A 22,268-nucleotide genomic window follows, 5' to 3' on the forward strand; every position below is an offset into this window, starting at 1 on the left:
GCCTTATAAGTAAAAAGTACCTTAAGATGATGTCAGGAAGTTTCCAGTTTCTACTATTTCCTATTCGGGTTTCCGTTTTTACAAGAATCTTCGTGACATCGCCAATGTCTTCAACATCCCACTACTGGATAAATCCATTGAGCAAAAGAATTTACGGTGAAAATTTAAACAGAGAAGGAACACAAATAACATGGTGAAAAGCAACAAATATGTAAGATGTTTGGAAGTTGGTACCTGATATCAAGTATCGGACAACAGTATTACCACCAAGGAGATGTAGACTTGGGCAAGCACCTACATTTTAGGAACAAACTAGAAAAATGCTTGAAGTGTCAGTATTGCACAACAGAAATTTTGAAGAGAATGATTACCTGGTTTCTTAAATATGACTGACACCTTGTCACAACCCTTTCCTCGACCATAGCTTAAGAAGTAAAAAAGCAAGCGTAAACAGGACAAGTCCAACTTGCATGTCATGTGTAAAAAAAGAAAATCAGTAAAGATAAAAAAAAAAAAACAATCAAGCCCTTTCAAAATGACCAATCTCAATTGTTTGCAAACTCAAACTGATGACCTCAACAGCTTAGTCTATTGGGCTGTTCCACATCTTTTTGCATTTTTTAGCACAAAAAGATGCCAGTTTCACGGAAGGACCGTAAAAGTGTATGTTTACCTTATCACTTAAAACACTTGGTGAATCAAGAAACATAAGCCATAGAACAAAAGGATCAAGCTTCCGGTTACATTTCGTTTAAAACAGCTTCTAAGTATTCACTGTACATTGATCGGCAAGAACTGAAACACGTGCAAGTGTGCAACTGAAACTGTGATCTACCGCGCCAAAATGAAAACCCGGGATTAGCCATCTGGCGTCCGCAAGGTGATGTAACAATCGGTATGGCGCCAAATGAGTAAAAATTCAAACTTTGTTTTATTTGACCAATCTGGGTTGGTCGTTGTATTTGAGTAAGAGAGTTTCGCACAAGTTAGTACACAGCAACTTCTTTAACTTAATGAACTTAATCATGCATTAATATCATATGAGGTACTGAAGAAACGTAAACTAGATTTTGTCTTAGTTTAACGAGATCCAAAAATGAATTTCAACAGAAAAATCTGTTTCACAAGGTTATCAAGCAAACACAAAGTTAAATGATTCTTTCCAGCAGCAAGGCGCTCATTTTCTTGATGTTGCCCTTTGAGAAGCGTATCTGTTGCGCTTCTTGCTCTTTTAAAAACTATCCTGCTTGCGTACGTACTCAGGAGTTGCGCGCCAGTTTCCATTTACTCCCCGCTGACCAGCGTATCCAGGTGCATTCGATTTAGAATATGTCGATTCGTTCCTCCGTGATGAATTATTTTGACTTACAAGAGAAGGACGGTAGCACGCAGCCCGATTCTCGAAGCGACCAAATTTCACCTCGCTATCGGATCCTTCGTCTGACGGACGTTTGTAATTCTATTATGCAAAGAAAATTACCATTAACTATATACAGATATTTACAGAAGTAAATTTTATAGAAATAACAATTCTACCTGACTGGCTGGAGAGCTAGGGTATTCGGCGGCATGAAATTCACACAATCGGGAGATCATGTTAACAAGTGGACTCTGCGTAAAGGTGGTAACGGATTCGGGATCAGCCGATAATCTGGCAATGATTTCATCAAGGGCGGGTTTCAAAGCCAGCATATTTGCCACGGTTTGTGGATTTATCTGAAGATTAATCCACCCATCCAGCCGTACTAAATACATTCCTGATTCTGGAATGATCTGAACCCGTTTAGCGCCAAACAAAATCAAATGAAGTGGTGTGACTAGAGTCACGTTCTTGCAAACGACTGTTCCAGCACGTATTTTTTCGCTGAAAACAAAAAATGGCAATGGAAATTCAATTTCATCCGATGAGTCGATGCAGTTGACGGAAGACTTATGGATCAGCGAAGGTCCTAAGCGAGCTTCCGCCATTTGTACTTTTCGTTTTTCTCTGTGGACGCATATGTTGGGGTAATGCCCGATTCCGATAAGTCCTATCACCGTATCTAATTCAGGATCATTACCGTTCACCCGATAAGCCTTTAAAACAAAATTTTTCGTGAGTGGTTGTAAATGAATATTACCAAAAAAATACCAAGCATACCTTTGGAGTAAAACATGATTTTGGAAAACCGAAACTGAGCAGAATGTCACGAAGTTGGCAGCGGGCATCATACAAGGCGCGAAGTGTGGAATATGACAAGCCATTTGCGTCACAAAAGGAATGCAGTGAGCGAGGACCAGAATCGATCCGTACTTGATCGTAAGCGTAGAATGCAGAGAGCATGGCTACATGATCAGAACAACGGTGACCGGCGAATGATCGCTGAGTATTGTTGAGTCGTTTGTTAAGACCGAGGTAGAAAACATCAGCACTGACGGACTCGCCAGCAGCAAGAATGCACATTGCATCACCGTGTCCAAAAAGTGCTCCAACAATAATCATTTTGGCGAGAGATGGTTCAACAGGGATTCGAGCTACTAATCGACCGAGAGCTGTCAGTTCTTCCTGTGCGTCCAGGCACTTCATCTCTCTATAAGATAAAAAGGCCCGTTAATCATTTTTTCATTTTGAAGGTTGTTATATCATACCTGAGCATAACTTCAGCTTCTATAATTGCATCTATCGGGGGTGGCTCTATAGCTTTACTTAAGAAATGAGCGATTGAGCCGAGACGAAGAAGTTTAATAGCTAGTGCGGTTTCATGAAGCGGTGAGCGGAGGATTTCAGCCTTTAAACTTTTTTCCAAATGTTGATAACGACTATAGCTGCACAATCGAAAAGCATATCCAGGACGGACGCGACCAGCACGACCACGTCGTTGTTCTAAATTGTCTTGAGCAGCCCAAACGGTGGCGTAATTGTGCATATTGTTGTGCGATGTAAACAGTTTGATATTAGCGAGACAGGAATCAATGACGAAAACTACATCGTCAATGGTTATGGAAGACTCGGCGATGTTAGTCGCCAAAATGACTTTCATCCTCCGCTCGGGAGCCGGTTGAAAAACACGTCGTTGATCTTCTCGCGGCAACATCGAGTGCAATGGTAGTAGGAGATAATCACTAGCATACCGGCTTTGCTGCAAATGACGTAACAATGCGAAAATGGTACTCCAGCCAGGAAGGAATACAAGAACAGCGCCAGGAATTTTCATTTGTCTTATGTGAATAAGTAATTCTTCAACCAATTCAAGACAAATTTCTTTCTCATTCAATAGAGCCATCGTATTTTTAGTTTCGGGTGAATATTTTCCAATTACCTAAACGATAGCTTATTAGTTTCATCTAAAATAAAGAACACAACAGATTTCACCTTCAAATTCATATTTTCCTCTTCTTCATCATCTTTACGCTGGTAGTTTTTTTTAACTTCTTGTCTTGGCCGAAAGCGAAGCATTTCGACGCAGTCTTCCAAGTAATACAGTTGGACAGGGTGAACTCTACCAGGAATGTCGACTACTGGGCACCTGCCAAAGTAGCGACTAAAGAGCGACGTATCAATCGTGGCTGACATTAAAATGACTCGAAGTTCTGGATGTCGGTACACCAAATCCCGTAGCATTATCAGTAAGAAGTCAGTGTTGGTATCACGCTCGTGTACCTCATCAACGATAACCTAAAATGTTTGTTTTTTTAGCTCACAGAGTAAGTCAGATCTCTCTAATTGACATTTAGGCAGTCATATAAATTACGTGTGATACACCATGAAGGCCGCGTTCCAATCTCCGGAGAAGTACCCCAACGGTGCAGAAAAGAATTGAACCATACGGACGGGGTAACGTACTTTCAAACCGGACACTGAAACCAACAGATTCGCCCACCTCCTCGCGTCGCTCTGATGCAACACGTTCAGCCACAGATATCGCCGAGATTCTACGCGGCTGTGTCACAATCACGGAACACTGTGCACCCTCTTTCCATCGTAAATAGTCGTCTAGAATATATTGACAGACCTGTAAAAAGAATACACACACAAAGGAAAAGATTAGAGTTCATTGGAACAAACTTTTTTATGAGAGGCCTACCTGTGTAGATTTACCGGAACCCGTGTTGCCGCGGATTACGACGACCGAATGGTTGTATAGGGCATCCATAACAGCGTTTTTGAAGGCGTAGATTGGCAAAGCTTTACGCTCTTCTAGTGCCTTCTGAAGACTGACATCGGATTGTATGCGACGCTCTTGCCTTTGCCACAAGTCTTGGCTTATCGTATTCATTGACACCTAAAGACAATTTTTAATTTTGTTTAGTAAAAACTATAAACTTGATAAATACCGTCGCGAAATATCCGCGTTCGATAGTACTGGCGGTCCAGGTGTTCCAGTTGGCAGTGGGAGGAGACCATGGAATGTCAATTGAACTACAACGTGAATCCCCTTCATCCCCGAGGCGCATCGCTTTCGGTGCAAGTCGCTCATCTAACAGAGTTTGTGGTTCTATTGAATTTCTCCTCTGAAAATAAATGCAAAAGGAAAAATGAACACCATTCAGTCAGGTAGGTGCTAGCATTTAAAGGGGCTATGACTAACAAAGAGTACAAAACAAAGTAAAGCTACTTCGTTAAATGTCAAAACATTCGCAAATGCTGTTTTTACATTTGAAAGTATAAATGCTTCGAATCACAGAGACATTATTCGTCCTTATCAAGTGGGAGGCCAATACTCAATGAACGTTTGGTGAGAGTATTGCTGCTGAAACCATTAATAAAAACCGTACCCGGCAACACGTCCGTGGTACAATTTTTGGAAAGCCCTCTTTACTTTACAAGAGGGCAAGCTATTATCATTCCAAAATTAGTAATAAAATACGTAGATTTAAGAAAAAGTTCATACCACGATACTCGGTAATAAGCGAAACTCCACGATTGTTTTATTCAATTCTTTTTCCAGTTCGTCGCGAAGAATTACGGGAAAAGGTTTCGTTTCCACTTGATTTTTTTTGGTACCAACTGTAGTTCCAGACGGACCGATGAATTTCATTTCATATAACTGTCGTACAATCGACAGAGCACATGATTTGGAAGCGAGAGCCTTTGTCCACCCCTTTTCTCGCGCATAAATTTCTAGAGCATAAAAAATTATTCGTTTTAAGCATGTAACGGAATACGTGCCAAAATTACTGATCGGCTTACCTCTGCCACGGAAAATAAAACTCATTTCGGCAAAGAAGTTCCTGTAAAAAAATGCAATCATTTTTTAAGAAGTCTAAACGTGAGTGTCTAGGTCAAAATTAATGTGTCGAGATCGATACTACTTTCAAACTGAATAAAAAAAAATTAAATACTAAAATTTACTTATGATGATCCGGGCCATAAGATTCGTAAACATAATCTGTTTGAATTCTATTTTCCATCAGAAACGGGTGCAGTTTAGCTTTAGCATTTTCCGCCGAATATCCTCCAACGCTGAATGGAGCAGGTTCTCTGCCTAATCGCGAATCTTCATCCGTTCGGTGGACGTATCTTCCACTAGTAGCAGTATCATTACCTGTTTCAGAGAAATTAGGGAAATCTGCCAACATAGTTGTATGGTGTGTTTTACCTGAACTAGCATGTAGCCCCCTTTGTCTCACTATGCTTAGGGCATTTCTATTGGGAATCTCTTCTGCTTTTATGGCTCCCTTGTAAACCAGATGAGCAACAAAGCTGTTGGCTGCACTGGTTTGAGCATTCCTTTTTGAAGTTGATCTTCCAGTTGCAACATAATGAAATCCTTAAAAAATGACAATAAAAACACTGAAGCTTGAACAAAAACAATACAGTTGGAACACTCACCATTCACACGTAATTCACAGTAGTAGCCATTTTGATCTCCTAAAGCAGCAAAGGAGATCATGGAATAAACTGAACTTCACAGTTAGACAAAACGTAAGATTTCTTGATACCTAGGGACTTGACATCATAAACCGGAGGAATTCTGTAATTTTTCATCAAAAAGGCATACAAGAACTCTTTGATATCTCGCTCTCCCATTTCGGCGCCCTTACGAAATGGGAAAGCTGTTCTTTAAACCGTAGGTCACTTTACGTCGTTTGGTAATCCTAAGTTTAAAATGTGTTATAAGTAATAACAGGAGATATATACAGAATTCTTCTCTATGAAAAGTGTTTAACTTTCAGGATTGAAAATTGAAATGCTTTTAGCTGTTTCCCACACTCGTCTGCAAAGTAGCAGATCAGTGGTAGGACTAAACAGACGGCATCAGTCCATCAGAGATGAAAAAAATGCCCTCGAAAGTTGGAACAGATTGAAATGTTACTGCCTAGGAAAGAGCATGAGTAGAATCTTGAAGGCTAAGGGAATTTAAGTAACCTTTACAGAACTATGACATAACTATAGAGAAGAGCCACACACTCGGTTTCATTAAGAATTGTGTTATGTATGATACTATGATTGCGCTGTCTGCCATGAACCCCATGATGTTTTTCTATAACATGTTAACAAGTTACATGCGATATAGGATACACGACATTAAAGACTGAGATTTAAACGGAACTGCTTAACAAATCACAATCTTCCATGACTACGACAGACACCGGTGTCTTTAATAGAAAAAGTTGGTAGCGAGAAAATAGAAAAATCGTTGCGTCCACTGATTCTGTAATGTCAATCCGGGCTTTTCGGCTAACAGAATATACATTATGCTAGGGTTATTACCTCTTATCAAATGCCATCTGTCCGTCTTTTATTTACATGGATAACATTCGTATTAACTATCGAGCATACAATAGTTTTTAAACCACACCGAAACCCTTTAGAAACATTCCGACATCATGTTTTTGCTTAAGAAGAGTAGATTTTACTTTTTAAAATCAAGGAAGAATTATCTAACTAAATTTGGGCGGCGTAGGCAGGGAGAAGATCGATAATCGTGAACCAGTTTGCTTGGGAATGAGTTGTGCAACTTGTTTGACAATACCTAGTACCAACTTTTTTAATATCTTTGACACCTATTGAGGGATTTTCATTTCTAGGATATTAACTGGAAACCATGCTAAATACTGTTGATTCACCATTTTTTAAATTACCTTGAGAATTTTTGGAAGTAAAACTGCTAGAAGTAGACCTGGTAGATAGATTTCATTGTACAATTCAGACAAATATTTCATCTTAGATGATATTCAGGTGCTATGATGTGAAATAAATCATAAGAAGTGCCATAGGTTAATAAACAAGGCACGGTAAAGATAAATGAATTGTGTTTACTTATGCTATACAATTTTTCAGAATGGTCTGCTGGGGAAGAAGTAGTATTGGTTCCCTAAGTGGCAATATTATGATTGTTGTGGAGACGAATGGCTAAATTCATTATGAAATGTTTGTGGCACAGTGTTGACCTTTAAATACTTCAAAATAATAGTTGAACATGTTGCAGACTCCTTGATTTCAAACCAGAGCTACAGCATAACCTGTCACAACAGCTACATTGCCATATGGTTATGTATTCCCTCATTAGGTTAGGTTAGTCAAACTTGTTAGCCAGTTCCATCCAAAACAGTTAATGAACACTTGAGGAGACAAGCAACAAAAACGTGCTTCTTTATATGTAGACGAATGTCCACAGTTAGTTGTAGTAAACCTGATATTTCGCTACACGAAAATGAAACAACATACTTATTTGCCGTTGGCATTTAAAGTGACACATCAGATTCATTATGCAAATCAAGAAAACCAATCTACGGCTGGGCTGTGGCAAATGGAAAGAACGATAAAAAAGGACATGTGTGTTTGTGTTTGAAAACAAAGGCAATGAAAAAACCGCAGGAAAACGCAAACACCGAGAGTGCCTAATTTCTTTAAATTGAGCATTATAAGAAACGAAATGCACAAGGTGTAAAAAATTTCATGTTTAAAAAAAAAAAAAAAGATTTCACACATTTTCTTAGCATTCTTGGTTAATTTTAGTAAAACCGGTAATTTAAAAGTTTTGCTTGCGATTTTCAGATTCTGTTTAGCATTAGAGTCTTGCATGACACTGCGGACTTTACCGAGGAGAAGGAAAAGCTACAAGGTTCTTTCCTACTCAATAAAATTTTAAAAGTTTTTGTCATTCTTTAGTAATTAGAGGATCGACAAAGCAATAAATTCATATAGCACCATTGAGTAAATAAGCACAAGAATGGTGAGTAATATGCCACAATTCTCTTCTGACTTTTGTTTGTAATATTTCATTAATCTAAGTGGTTTTTGCTATACGTTTTCGAATATTTGCAAAACACCGACGGACATTTTAGATAGATAGGTTCTTTATTTCAATAAGCGTAACGTTGTTAAGCCTATAACGTTTGTGAATCGTTGTGAAAATTGCTCCAATAGCTTTCCCTGTTTGCATATATTCCCAATTCAGCACAGTTACAATGGAATCCATTACCATTAAACCAAATTATATTAAACAACTGTTCATTGGAAATGTTAAATAATGAATCCTTATGAATTAATTTCAGGGCCAAAACCAATCTGGTGCTGGTGGTGGTGGAGCTGGAGGGGATAAAAAAGAAGATAAAGATAGGAAGAAGAAATACGAGCCCCCAATTCCAACTCGTGTAGGAAAGAAAAGGAAGAAGGTCAAGGGACCAGAAGCTGCAACCAAGCTTCCTCAAGTAACTCCTCACACAAGATGTCGCCTAAAGTTGCTCAAGATGGAGAGGATAAAAGATTACTTGTTGATGGAGGAAGAGTTTATCCGTAACCAAGAAAGGCTTAAGCCCCAAGAGGAACGTAATGAAGAAGAAAGGTTAGTATGCGAGATATTTCCAAAGTGTAATGAAACTTAATACCTGATTTGCTTAATAGGTCTAAGGTGGATGATCTGAGGGGAACACCCATGTCTGTGGGCACCTTAGAGGAGATAATCGACGATACCCATGCTATCGTCTCTACCTCAGTCGGCAGTGAACATTACGTCAGCATTCTCTCGTTTGTGGACAAGGACCAGGTAAAATGACGTGTCTATCCTCGTGAGGTATTGAAAAATGAATATATTTTCTTTTTAGCTGGAGCCTGGCTGTTCAGTACTGCTGAATCACAAAGTCCATGCGATCGTCGGTGTGCTCAGCGATGATACTGATCCTATGGTGACCGTAATGAAGTTGGAGAAAGCGCCACAGGAAACGTACGCCGACATTGGTGGGCTTGACACCCAGATCCAAGAAATTAAGGAGTCTGTTGAGCTACCTCTTACCCACCCCGAATACTATGAAGAAATGGGTATCAAACCCCCTAAAGGAGTCATCCTGTACGGTGCCCCAGGTACTGGCAAAACACTATTGGCTAAAGCAGTCGCCAATCAAACTTCAGCCACCTTCTTGCGAGTTGTTGGTTCGGAATTGATCCAGAAATACCTTGTAAGTATGATTGCTATTAGTGAGAGAGTACACAATCGTAATAAACTATGTCTGGTTCCTTAGGGTGACGGTCCCAAATTGGTGAGGGAACTCTTCAGAGTAGCCGAAGAACATTCGCCATCAATCGTCTTCATCGATGAAATCGATGCCATTGGTACAAAACGCTACGATTCAAACTCTGGAGGTGAACGTGAGATTCAACGTACCATGTTGGAACTATTGAACCAGTTAGATGGTTTCGATTCTAGAGGTGACGTCAAGGTAAATCTTTCTTTTAAATTTCACCAAGCAAAGAATCACAATAATTAAATGTTAATTTAGGTCGTCATGGCAACAAATCGAATTGAAACATTGGATCCTGCACTCATTCGTCCTGGCCGTATTGACCGAAAGATTGAATTCCCCCTACCAGACGAAAAGACCAAGAGGCGTATCTTCCAAATTCACACTGGCCGCATGACATTAGCCGAAGATGTGAATCTTGAAGATCTGATCATGTCCAAGGATGACCTGTCGGGGGCTGACATCAAAGCTATTTGCACTGAAGCTGGATTAATGGCCTTACGAGAGCGGAGAATGAAGGTCACTAACGAGGACTTTAAGAAATCTAAGGAGAACGTGCTCTACCGTAAGAAGGAAGGTACACCCGAAGGTCTATATCTTTAATTATGACTGGAATTTGTACGGTAAAAGTACCACGGATTAACTGGAATAAATACGGAAAATTTGAAAGACCGCTGAAGTTACCAGTTTTATCATTTTCTACGTACAGGTCTCTTGCTCTACTTTCACCAATATGCGTCAAGTTTGCTGCATTTTGTATTTCTGGGCTCTTTCCTGAGACAAGTTAAAGATTGTGCTACCGTACTAAGCGATAGGCTGGCATTAAGATGGGTGGAGGGAGGAAAGAAAAAAAAAACGTTACATATCACATGAAAAGATTTGGGAGGAAATTAAGGTGCACATGTCCAATAGACATGTCTATAAACGAACAACCCCTATGTTGAATTCGTTTATTTTTTAGGGGGAAATTTCCAAAAAGGAGATAACGAGATCTTGGCCATGTATTCTTATTTACTTTGCAAAGATGTGTTTGGTAACCCACCCAAAAAAGAAGTAGATTTGTTTTTTGTAAAAAAAGATAAAGGGGGAGAAGTAAGACAAGTATTACAAGTCAACGAAAAAATCATTAACCGCTTCGACTATATCATCAATCATGGTCAAGATACGGATAAACCCTCTCTCCGTGAGACACAAACAAGATGATAAAAGAAAAGAAAAAAACGAAATCAACAGTGCTGGTGAGAACGATAATAGGAGAATTGTGTTAAATGGTTTGTTTTTTTATCTTCTCCTTTTGTTTTGCTACTGAACAACGGGAATGACACATGCGTTTGTGTAAAAAAAATGTGTTTTGTTTTGTTTTGTGTGTGTGTGTGTGTGTGTGTGTGGGCATGTGGGCACACGTTTTAAGAAATGGAGCCTGTAAGGAGTGGAAAGGATGAGCCAAACAAATAAACACACACATGATCATCATGACAAAATTCAGCAAGTACGACATTTGATAAAGGCACTTACGAGAGGGGTAGGGTCTGTTGGACCTATAATGCGTAGGAAACAAGAACTATCTCTCGGCAAATATTTCGTGGAGACTTTCAGGCAAAATAAAAAGAAACAACTAACAAATAAAAAAAAAAAATCAAACAACAGAAGAAAGAATTGGGGGGAAAGTGATAAAGAAATAGCGAAAACAAAATTTTAAGTTTTTTTTTTTAGTTTGTGGTGTTGGTTGTTTTGACAACTTGCCTGCAGAGTAGGTTTTCCATTCAAAACCTAATGAGGTGAAGTCGATTTCAGCAGCAGTCGATATCGATCGCTAGTTTGATCTGAAAATAAAGAGATATTTTAAATACCACTGGATATTGTAGAGAGTGACGTCACTGATTTTTACCAGGTAGCAATTCGACAGTGTACATGGATTCATCTTTCATATTTTGAACTACTTCATCAGTAACGAGAACGTGGATTCCGCAAGGTCCTTCGATATAAACGTCCAAGACGTGCTGGGACGACAATTGCACTAGTGCGGCTAATTTATTGGCGATTTCGACGCAGGACAAGTTCTCCAGGAAAATCGCATGGAACACTTGGCTCTGATCCTGCGTCAAGTAGAGGGTCAGCCTCGGCGCCAAGGCTCTGTGTTTAAACGATTCATTAATCATTAAAGGCTGCGAGAAGACAATACATTTCTGATCCCACATACTTGGCGTGTAAAGCGTTGAAAAGTCGGATACCATCGGCCAATCCACAAATCTGGATCAGGTCGTCACGTGTTAATCTGAGAATGTCGGCTCCAGCAAAGCGAGAAAATGTGCGGGCTTGGCCAGAGAATCGGTTGGTCTGCAGCCATTGAGCCGTTTGTTGAGCGCTCGCTTCGGCGCTTAGAGGCTGGAGGTAATACTGGTAAACGGCACTATTACCACTGCCGATCATAGATGTCTATTGAAATAAGCAATCAGAAAGGAAAATATGAAAATAAAGCAAAATGAACGACGGCCAAATATCTCGCAGCAATTCGACTTACAGGACTTTCAACGTTGTCTGTGTCGTGACCTAGAGGGCTTTCACTCGGGCATCCTTCACTGGCGAAACTTTGGGATTTGCTACGATTAGGACCATAATTTTAACATTTGAATTTTTAATAGGTGTTTTTTTTTAAAACAAACTGTTCTTACTGTAATTCGGTAGGGCTATATGTTCGACTGGCCAAAACAGCCGGTGGGGTTACCACAGTGGTTGCGACAGCTACCACTTGAGTCGTCTGGCTGCTGTTGCCATTGCTAGTTGCCGTGCCTACTGGCACGATTGCTGACGTATAGACTAATTCGAGCGGTATCTATTGATAAAAATTAACAGTTATGAAAATTTAGACGCTTAAGAAATGCTGAAAAAATGGGACATACTTCAGCCAAAATTGTACATTCGCAGGACGGTTGGTATTTTTCCTGTTCGACCATTGGTCGCTTGTAAATCTTTTCTCTGTCTTGCTTATGTTTTCGATCCGCTCCTTTCAACTAGAATTTAAAAACAAAAAAAAACAAAAAAAAAAGAAAGAAAGAAAGACACAAATCATTAAGCACGCAATCAAATTAAATGAGTTGATACCGCAATACCTTAAACACTTTAATCTGGCAACCGGCAACGTGCAGTCGCTTCGGGGTGCCATCGCCATCGCCGTGAGAATAGGTTTCCACCTGAATGCGGAATGGAACACCTTTCTCGCCGCCGTGTTTCTTGGGCGTGAATTCTGTGCTGATGCAATTGACTTTGATGTAGACGCCCACTTCCTTGGTAGGATCCCAGGCAAATTCAACGACATTCAAGTTGCTATTGTCCTGGACGACTTCGTAAATGCCGTAGGACAAGGGCACGTCTATCTCGACGATGCGGTCACCCGGCCGCGACATTCTCCACGCAGCAATCTGTTCGCGTTCCATGTACTGCAATCTTCGTTCGTGGAAACACAACCGAACGACGCTCTAACCGGCGCAAAATGAAGACATTAGCCAATCAATTCGAATGTGTGATTTAAAGCGAAACATTAAAAGACGACTCACTCTGAGCAATTTGCCTCGAAAATTGGACAGATCGCCCAGTTTCTTCATCTTAATTTCATAAGGTTGGCCTTGATTCAAATAAGTCAGAGACTCTTCGTTGACTTTGGTGGCAATGGACGTGGCAGCTGCCAAAACATATTGGAATCTAAGGTAATTCAGGTCAATTAGAATCAGACTTTCCCAAATTGATATAAATCATTCATGAAGTTGAAATGACGGATGGAAAAAAAATATGCTGTACACATTAGGATCCAACCTGTTGTCGGCATTAACGTCCGTCTCGTTGAGTCGATCGTATTTGTATTTTTCGCCGTGGTAGTTGCCAGTTCCGACGATGGTCGAACCGCCTCCGCCTCCTTGTTGATGGGGACCGCCGGAAGATGACATGCCTTCGTTGGACGATGAGGACGTCAGGCTGGAAGCGCTGCCCGTACCAACGCCACCCGTAATGGGTCCGGTTCCTCCGCCAACGTTGCCGCCGCCACCACCACCTCCACTGTCTTGGCCACTCCAGCCGCCCGAATGTTGGTGCAGCATGTGCTGGAACGGATGCGAATAGCCGCTCTGATCGCCACCGTGCCCCGTCAGATGCGTCACAGTCCTACCCTCGCTGGAAGCTCTTTCCGTCGCTTGCGGAGGCGATGGATTTGTGCCGACTCGTCTGTCATGTGAAAAAAATAAATAAATAAATAACTGGTGAATATAATTAGAAATTTTTAATCAAATTTGACATACCCATGCTCTCCGTTGGGAGGTGACGGGGCTTCTTGTTTGAATCCGGTCAACGTCGGAAGAGCCAGCAATGCCTCACTAGACGGACAAAAAATAAAACAGACGAGATCATTATTCAATTTAGTCGCGTAGTGATACGACCAAAAAAAGGGGAACCTCAATTACAAGTTTGAATTTCAAGAAAAGAGAAGAGTGAAAAACTTGCGAGAAAATACGACGAATAAAGTCAAGAGACAGAGAGAAAGAGCTCCGATGAGAAAAGAAGGGAGCATGTGATATCGAATACGACTAGCTTCATTTTCCATGCATTTCACACACGCAGCGGGTCGAAGAGAGTCCCGAATCGTGGTCGGGAATGAAAACTATACATCACATAATCAAGTGGATAAATAAAAAGTTCTGCAACGGCACGGTGTGGCCAAAAATAAATAATAAAAAATAAATATATATTAAAAAACTGGCGATCGTAATTGGACGTCTACTCTGCTCACCATTTTTCTCTTTCTTTCCCGATAGCCATTCAAAAGCGGTTAAAACCAGTTTCCCCCCCCCCCCATTTGTATGCAAACTGTGCTGATAAGCCCGAAAAGTTATGACGTGATTCGAATGGCCTCAATTTATTCCCATCTCTCCCACCCATTCCACAAAACACAAAACCAAGATGAGTACATGTCGCTATACCCTTCCATTTCCCATGGAGATGGCGAATTGGATCTCCACGAGGACGACACGGGACTCGACCGTGAAATCATCTTGCGCCGCGTCAACTCGAGAGCAGACGGTGACGAGGAAGGGGCCGGATAGTGGGCGTAGGCCGAAGAGGAACAAGCAGACGAGGCTGGGTGATGACCGTTGGTGGTTGCCGAACCGACGGCGCTGTTGCAGCCACCACTACCGTTGCTGCCGTAATTATACGAGTACGGATGATAGGCCGTGTTGGACGACGCGAAGTGATGGTGATGATGGTGGTGGTAAGCGGCGGCTGCGGCGGCGGCAGCAGCGGCTGCCACGGCCACCGACGGATGGCCGGAGTAGTGATGAGGCGACGACGAGGAAGAGTAGGGCGCCGGAGAGTTGCTGGCGCAAATGGAATTGGACGACGAATTGAGAGTGGACGAAGTGCCACAAAGGGGAGCAGCACCACCGCCTACACCACCATCGGCCACGTGATGAGCGTGGTGATACGGCGTGTAATGGTGCAGCGGCCCTGCCGTACCGCTGGCGCTGTTGCCGGCCAGTCCAACGCCGACGGATGACGATGCGAAAGAAGACGTTAATGAACCGGGCGGCCCGCACGGCATAGGGGCCACCGGCGGGTACGGCGAAGGTATCGGAGCCACAATTGAAACCAATCGAACCACCTCCTCTATTTCGATTTCTTTCTTTCTTTCGTTCTTTGGGGAAACAAATTCAAATTCACGCCGCTGTTGTCGAGACTCTTTTGTTTCACGGGAAAACTGTTCACCAAAACTTGAACTTCTCAACGCCACATCATTTCAATTCGCCAAAATTTGGGTTTTCTTTTTACAACTTTAGCAGATTTAAAAATCAAATCAAAATAAAAGGGTTGAAACGTCTAATCGCAAAAAGGGGTTTCCTCAGTTTAAGCCGAACGGTGGCAAGATCAAAGTCAGAGAGCGATCGTTGTGGTCAGGCACGTTCGGAAGTCAGGTAAAGACTAACAGACAATCTAAAAGGCTCGTAGTGCCTTTCTCCATCAGCCTTGCACACACGTACACACATACACATGTAGACGGCCACAACTACATCAAAACAAAAGCTAGTTAAAAACAAAATAAAAAGGGCAAACGAGCTCATCCCCTTTTCAACATCCGACTCTTTCATGAGAAAAGAGAAGAAAATTAATAACGAAAGGAGCTTCTTCAGGACTCTATCGATGTAAGCCATCACCTGTTGATTGGCATTGGTCAGTGCTGTGCGAAGGGGGAAAATGGAGGGGGGGCCGACCTTAAAGCAATTAAATCGATTTTAAAACAAAAAAAAAAAAGTGAAATCATTTAACGACTTCATTACAAAGAAACAAATAGGAAAAAAAAAAGCCAAACGATTTGGATAAATTTGAATTGAAACACGTCAAAAAATGTTGAGAGATGCTGATGCGATAAAATGATTAATCCCTACGTCTATGATGACAAACCGGAAGTCCAGCGTGATCCAGTGTAAACGAGATATTCCGACTATTGTGTCACCTCAGTAAAAATATCTTTAAAACAAAAAAGATTTTGAAATTCAACAGTGTAGAGATGTCGAAAAAGAGGAATACGTCCGGAATACGTAATGCGAAAATCGTTAACAAACTCAAAATCCCATCGAAACAAAATTAGTACTAATAACAAGCTAAACACAAGATAAAAACGTCTGGACCTCGTAGAGAGAAAGTTTTTCTTCTCCACGTAAAAAAAAATATAAAATAAAAACAAAATCATTCAACAGACTTGATTAGCTAATGAAATAGCGATAGAGGGCGCACAGCTTCCTGATAGGAACTCGAGAAAAGAACAAAAATAATAATATAAATACAACTCATTAGATACCACAATGAGTCGGGATCTCTTTTACGAACGAACGAAGCGCCTCTGAAAAAATTAATTTATTTGAAACAGAAGGCTCGGCTGACCAGCCCCGGTGAGAGAGGTAGTCCCTGGTCTCGGGACCGACGCAATTAAGAAATCGGCCAGCCGATAACAAGCTCCGGATAAATCATATACGTTTGCTGCCTGGCCGTTCACCATTAAAAAAGAAAAAAAAAGACTTTTAAAGAAAGAAAAAAATCCCTCATTTGTGAAGGATATTTTTTTGTTTTTTACGTTTCCGGTCGGGATAGCCCGTTAGTTGTAACTCAACCAAACAAAAACGAAAAAAAAAAGTTCAATGGGTTTTGATCGAATGATTTTTTTTGCGCCGGTTTGTTGTTTTGTCCCTGAACGTACGACGTAAAGGTCCGTCCTGCGTGAGGAAGTTGTAGCTTCCAACTTCGTATCATTAGTTCTCGGCTTCAATTAGCGCAAGGAAACGAATCGAAACTGGCGAAAGAACAAAGAAAATAGAGGACTGCAAAAAAAAGAAAAAAAAGGCGACAAAATGCCCCAACATTTCGGTTTTCTCATTACGAGAGACAAGAAAATGAGGGGGGGACAAAAATCGAATGCCAAGAATCTGGACAATAACAACTCGAAAATTGTTATGCAGATAGGAGATGACACGGACTGGATGATAAACCTTTTTCGGCTCTTGCTGCAACTTATCCTGTTGGCCGTCTCCATTTCAATTCGGCTCATTACGGAAGCGAAAATAATCAAAACAAAAACAAAACATTGGAAGGAAAGGAAATGCGCGGTCCGTGTGCAACAAGAAAACGCAGCACAAATCAGACTCGGATCTCTGTTCCTCCTTGCTTGGGTTTCAAATGATGTGGTCCCCCCTTCTCTCTCAACCGACATCTCGTTAGTGGCTCATTAAAGTTGAAAAAGAAAGAAAAACTCGAAAGAATATTAAAGGGCGTCATCTTTGTGGGTATAAACCTGACCCCCCACCCCCTAGAAAAAAAGCACAGTAGGATCACAATGAATAAAACGACAACGCCTACTACCCCTTGTGAAAAGAAGAAAACCCTTCGAAAACATTCACAACTAGAGAAAGGTTTAACAGTCGGTTTACTATCAATGACTTCATTTGTTATTCATTTTTCCTCGTAAAACAAAGAGCCAACTTCCTTCCCCACCCCGTCTTGTCAACGAATATGGCCGTGTCGAATCATAACATGTTCCGATTTCTTTCAAAAGCTAAATGCGTCGTGATTATGGCGTTCATTAGTCAAACGTATCGTCCAAGAAAAAGAGAAAAACGTGCCATCCCACCATTAAAAAAAAAAAAAAATTGGGGAATTCAGTGGCACTTGATCGACCGTATCTTATTGCCGTGTGATGTGTTAAGATCTACTACGTATGTACATATCAAACAGTTGCTCTTTTGAAAATATAAAAAAAAATGGTGAGATCATTTTCTAGATAGAGCCAAAGGGCCTTTGTCTAATGAAGAGTTATCTGCACGGACTATCAATTCTCTCCTAGCCTCTCTTTCAACAAACGACGAAACTAACCAATGAAGCTCATAATGGATCGGGGGTGTGTGTGTGTAGAGTGGAAAAGAAAGAAAAAAAAAAAAAAAGAAATGGTTGACTTTGAAGACTGACCTCATGTTGTACGATGCGACGCTGAGATCAACTCCCAGGCCCGATAGGCTACCGTCAAAATCGGCCGCTAGGTTGTCATCAATATCTTCCAATCTCCAGCCGGCCACTCGGCTGTTCATCGACGTCGCATGAAAATGTCGTTCACCTGTCAAAAACATATTCCAATAAACAAAACAAAATTTAATTCATCTCTTCCATTGCAAATATTTAACAAACCAAAGTAACGACACATCGCCACTAGAACCGTACACGTAACCGCAACACGATTTAACGTTGGCGCCAGCGGTTAAGACACGACAAAATTTTTATTGTTTTGGGTTCAAACTAAAACATTTTCCATTTATCGTTGGGCATACCAAACACGACCCGTCTATTTTTCCTCCTCTCTTTTCCGAGAATCTGACGATGACTTTCGGGTTGTACCCATCTCTGCCATGTGTGATTAGTAAAGCACGACAGGTACGAATCATAATGAAAAAAAAAATGTAAGAGAGGGGGGCGAGGAAAAGAGGAGGACGGGAAAGGTAGAAAGCAAAAATGTCGTTAGTGACGTTTATAATTACCTGACATGTGCAGCGGTGGCGTATCACGGCAAGATGCGCCCGAGCGGTTCCGAATTTCCATCACGTCCGATGCGTGAACCTGCGTAGAAATAAAAAATAAACAAATTGATTTTTTTTTTATTTATTTAATAAAGTTCAAAGACGACAACTTTATCGAACCTCCTACAAACGCAAAAACAAAACAAAAAAATGAATAAATAAAATAGAAAAAAAAAATACAAGTTGATTTTATCTTTAGTGCCTTTATCACAATTCGATATCTGAGACGTTTCATAATCTGGCGATGCAAATATTAGCCAACTCGAGTGATAAAACACATCGGGTAATTAAACTTTTTATTTGGTTCATTGGTTGTGACGATAAGCTATCACCTTCACCGACGTGGATTAACTTGATATTTCATCGACCTCTACTACCCACCAAGGCCGAGTATTATTCTTCATCCTTCCCCCCCACCAAATAAAAAAACCCCAGATCTTTTAAATGGATCGTCCAGCGTCTTAGCTCAAGGACGAACATGCAACGATTGCGTCAGATATCCCCCTCAAAAAAGGTGTCCTTTTTTTACTTAGATGATTCAATTTTAAAAAGGAAAATTGCAAAAATACTCACGTCCACAGGCGGTGCCGGAGTGGCTAAATTTCCGTCATCTGGCAGGTCGGGTGGATGGCCGCAGGCCGAGTCGGCCGTGCTGCTGCACAGGCTCTCAGTGCTGCCACCACCCGAGCAGGAAGGCGGCCCGAACGAGCGCGACTGATAGAACGAGAAGCTGGGCACGTAATTGGAAACGGCCGAGAAGCTGATTCCTCCCGACGACGCACTGCTCGTCGAGGTTAACGTCCGAGCGGAAGTCGAACCCGTTCCAGTTCCAACAGCCACCGCTGGAGGAGCGGCGGCAGTGACGGGAACGCCGGCGTGACTCGTCGGCTGGATGGAAGCCGAAGGACGGGCCTGTCCGACCAGTCCCATATGACGCATGTCTGACAGCGATATGGTGTTGCTTCCTCCCGAATTCGCCGCGTTCTCCGGCAACAAAAACTGTTCCAACAGTTTGCGTTTACGCGACGCCGTCAACGACGCCGCGCTTCCAGTTTGGCTACTGTTCTGCGACAGACGGGAATTGGCCGTCATCGACATGGCCGAAGAGCTGCTATCGCTGCGGGCCAGGTGCCTTTCTACGCCAGTGGTGGTCCACTGAAATAGATCCGAATTGTCCGATGCGTTATCGCTGGAAGAATCGGGACTGGGCGAGGCGGGTGCGATGCAATTGGCCGCTTTGGCCGGACGCGTTCCTCCACGCAAGCTGCTGCTGCTTCCTCCCCCTCCTCCACTGCTGTGTGTCGATCCACCACCAGCCACGGTGGATGAGCCCATGGCGTGCAAGCTGCTCGATGCGGATGAGACACGTCGAGGCATGATTGTGACCGCGGAATGGATGGTTGCTGAACCCGTTCTCTTCAAATAACCAACCAAATAAGAATTCACTTTGTCCTCACTTTGTCCAACTGTTTACAACACATTATTTCCAGTTTTCAATTCGTTTTCCATTCCTTGTTTGTTTGTGTTTTTTTGTTTACGGCAATTGTCTTCTTCCGATTTCTGGCTTTACGTCCACCCGTTCCGACCGAAACAATGATGACGCAATAACGGGTGGAGTGGTGCTAAAAAAAGGTAGCGGCTAAAGACGATTAGGATGGAGAACAGAAAGAAGTAGGAAAGAAAGAGGCGAAGGCGGATGAGCTGATGACGCCAGGACGGAAGGGCAATTCAGGAGCGGCCCAGCGGAGTTGGGTGGTAAGCCCGGGCCGCGGGTCCTGAACATCCGGCGTGTCGTCGACGTCGCCTTCGACGGCGATCGCGCAGCAACTCTGTCCCGCAGAAGAACCGCACATCACGGCCGGATTTTACACTTTTGCCGGATTTTCAAGCCACACACTTGCGGCGTGTTGCTCCAAATTTTCTTTTTTTTTTCTTCTTCCTCTCTTCAACGCAAAAAACGATCGCCACACGCACGCAAAAACCAAACAATTTGAGCGATATTTAAAAAAGGGGGAGGAAAACGAATGCAGGAATTTCTGCTGGATGTCACCCCCGAAAAAAAAAATCCTTATCGACTGCTGGCCAAGAGATAATCTGTAAAAGAAAATCAAACAAAATGGGGTTTTAATACGTCAACACACAAAATGGGTAGATACATGTGTGTAAACGGCCACAGATTTGCAACAATCATGGCCGACGATTTGATAAGAAACGGGCCTTTTACTGGATAGCAACAGCACAGAGCCGGACAAGAACAACAAACTAAAAAGCAGCTACTTTTGTTGTTGTTCTATTGTTTTAGAAACGGTCGAGGGTTTCCCCCAACGCCTCCGGCAGGTCCGTGCCAAGAGACGGACTGATACGGTTCCCCGTGGGAACGGGTCAAACGTGAAAGTCCCTTGATTTTGATCTAAACAATTTGATGCAGAAATTTACACAATTACGGGAAAAGGGGAATTACGTTTTTCTAAAATATATGCGCCCATTTTTTTTTTTTTTTTTTGAAATTCACAAATGAAAATCAGGTTTTGTGGTTTTAAAAAAAATTGGTATGAGAGCGAATTGAAATGAAATTCAAATGAGACGTTTTCTAACGTTTACCTTCGGGAGTCGGGCAAACTTACGTCCGAATGGGAGAATCGACCGACTAACTGTGCAATGAATTTTCGTTATGCCGACACCTTTCGAGAAGAGAATCGACTACACGCACTACTAAGATATAGAGATGCATTGGTGGTAGTCGTCGGACGTGAAGAATGGGGAGGGGGGGGAGGAGGTGGCTCTTTTTTCTTTGTCAAGTAATCAGCACACGTCATCTGACCCGAAGAGAAGAAGGTGTCCATTTCGATGGCTATTTGATAGCCTTTATTTTTCTACTCTCAAAAAAATTTTCTTGCTTTTTGTTTTTTTTTCGAAAGTTTTCTATGGGAATCAATGATTGTCTAGAAACAGAGGCTGCCTGTGTGCGACGGGGTCGATTAAAATAAACAAAATAAAAAATGGGTAGCCCCCACCACCTTTATGGTCTTCCCCCAAGCTATTTTTTTTTGTTCAAACTTCTTGTATACCTGTTTCCTTTATTTAGATTTTTTCTTTCCCTTTTTGTTGTTTTTCGAAAACACACGAGCTTGTTGCTAGGGCTCTTACGGGACATTGAAAATGGTTATGTACAATGGGGAGGAGACTGAATTGGGAGCCATTTTCTTCCAGGAAATGTTGTACTCTCGTTTCGAGTATGTGTGCAAAAATTATGACGTTCATTCAGCCAGATGTTGGTTGTTTCAACTTATAGAAGACGAATCGACACTCACACACACAATGGCTGACGATCAAAACATCGTTTGCCTAGTCTGACTGAATTGTTTGGTGTAGAAAAAAAAATGGCGTGGATATTCTTACCGTTTCTGGTCGAGCATGCAACGATGAGCAGTGAAACTGTAATGTTGGCGGAAAAAAGACAGAAAAGATCAAGTTGGACCGTGTGACTTATCGAGGCCAGCAGACCCGCGCAAACGGGAAGGGATAAATGCACGGCAGACCTTCGTCTAAGCGAAACTTTTGCTCCATGCCAACAACGTTGCCGTTTTCCATTTCGTTTTTGATAATCATCTTTTCAGAAAATAAAATATTAATACAAATACAACGTTACCATTTTTCACTCATGAAATTATCGGATTGCATTTCAGTTGAAAAAAGAAACTTTTTTTATTTTATTTAACACTG

General features: G+C 41.8%; 3 protein-coding genes and 1 non-coding gene across 11 annotated transcripts; 2 read left to right on the forward strand and 2 right to left on the reverse strand.

Moving 5' to 3' along the window:
- Window positions 1-925: 925 nt before the first annotated feature.
- On the reverse strand, window positions 926-7,769 carry LOC116930319 (dosage compensation regulator). Of its 6 annotated transcripts, none has more exons than XM_045179063.1 (17): window positions 7,244-7,769; window positions 7,066-7,165; window positions 6,870-6,956; window positions 5,923-6,789; window positions 5,813-5,851; window positions 5,580-5,750; window positions 5,333-5,525; window positions 5,171-5,211; window positions 4,872-5,101; window positions 4,315-4,491; window positions 4,065-4,262; window positions 3,732-3,992; window positions 3,353-3,655; window positions 2,629-3,299; window positions 2,141-2,570; window positions 1,537-2,076; window positions 926-1,459 (listed from the first exon to the last, which is right to left on the reverse strand). In XM_045179063.1, exons 4-17 carry the CDS (start codon window positions 6,008-6,010, stop codon window positions 1,232-1,234), a joined length of 3,570 nt encoding a protein of 1,189 aa, XP_045034998.1. In that variant the 5' UTR covers window positions 6,011-6,789; window positions 6,870-6,956; window positions 7,066-7,165; window positions 7,244-7,769; the 3' UTR covers window positions 926-1,231. The 6 variants fall into 6 exon arrangements, with proteins under 6 accessions (XP_045034998.1, XP_032793613.2, XP_045034999.1 ...); XM_032937722.2 differs by having other exon boundaries at window positions 6,870-7,019; XM_045179064.1 differs by having other exon boundaries at window positions 5,923-6,078; window positions 6,151-7,019.
- On the forward strand, window positions 4,673-4,789 carry LOC116931466. The gene has a single exon (XR_004398997.2). It is a non-coding gene; the product is annotated as a U4atac minor spliceosomal RNA (small nuclear RNA).
- A 228-nt stretch (window positions 7,770-7,997) lies between the features above and the next one.
- On the forward strand, window positions 7,998-10,116 carry LOC116930335 (26S proteasome regulatory subunit 4). The gene is made up of 6 exons (XM_032937741.2): window positions 7,998-8,159; window positions 8,482-8,771; window positions 8,831-8,972; window positions 9,031-9,381; window positions 9,445-9,642; window positions 9,703-10,116. The coding sequence occupies exons 1-6, from the start codon at window positions 8,157-8,159 to the stop codon at window positions 10,045-10,047; spliced, it is 1,329 nt and encodes a 442-aa protein (XP_032793632.1). The 5' UTR covers window positions 7,998-8,156; the 3' UTR covers window positions 10,048-10,116.
- Window positions 10,117-10,427: 311 nt separating this feature from the next.
- LOC116930334 (uncharacterized transmembrane protein DDB_G0289901) lies at window positions 10,428-22,105 on the reverse strand. 3 transcript variants are annotated; one of them, XM_032937737.2, is made up of 15 exons: window positions 21,945-22,105; window positions 19,119-20,639; window positions 18,507-18,585; window positions 17,944-18,088; window positions 14,412-15,209; window positions 13,734-13,808; window positions 13,255-13,659; window positions 12,999-13,143; window positions 12,555-12,920; window positions 12,345-12,455; window positions 12,117-12,277; window positions 11,966-12,044; window positions 11,645-11,880; window positions 11,333-11,577; window positions 10,428-11,267 (listed from the first exon to the last, which is right to left on the reverse strand). In XM_032937737.2, exons 2-15 carry the CDS (start codon window positions 19,920-19,922, stop codon window positions 11,215-11,217), a joined length of 3,702 nt encoding a protein of 1,233 aa, XP_032793628.2. In that variant the 5' UTR covers window positions 19,923-20,639; window positions 21,945-22,105; the 3' UTR covers window positions 10,428-11,214. The 3 variants fall into 3 exon arrangements, with proteins under 3 accessions (XP_032793628.2, XP_045034995.1, XP_045034994.1); XM_045179060.1 differs by lacking the exon at window positions 14,412-15,209 and having other exon boundaries at window positions 11,966-12,032; window positions 13,240-13,659; window positions 21,945-22,103; XM_045179059.1 differs by lacking the exon at window positions 14,412-15,209 and having other exon boundaries at window positions 13,240-13,659; window positions 21,945-22,103.
- Window positions 22,106-22,268: the final 163 nt, after the last annotated feature.

Source organism: Daphnia magna, linkage group LG9 (assembly GCF_020631705.1).
Source record: "Daphnia magna isolate NIES linkage group LG9, ASM2063170v1.1, whole genome shotgun sequence".
Classification (NCBI taxonomy): Eukaryota; Metazoa; Arthropoda; class Branchiopoda; order Diplostraca; family Daphniidae; genus Daphnia; species Daphnia magna.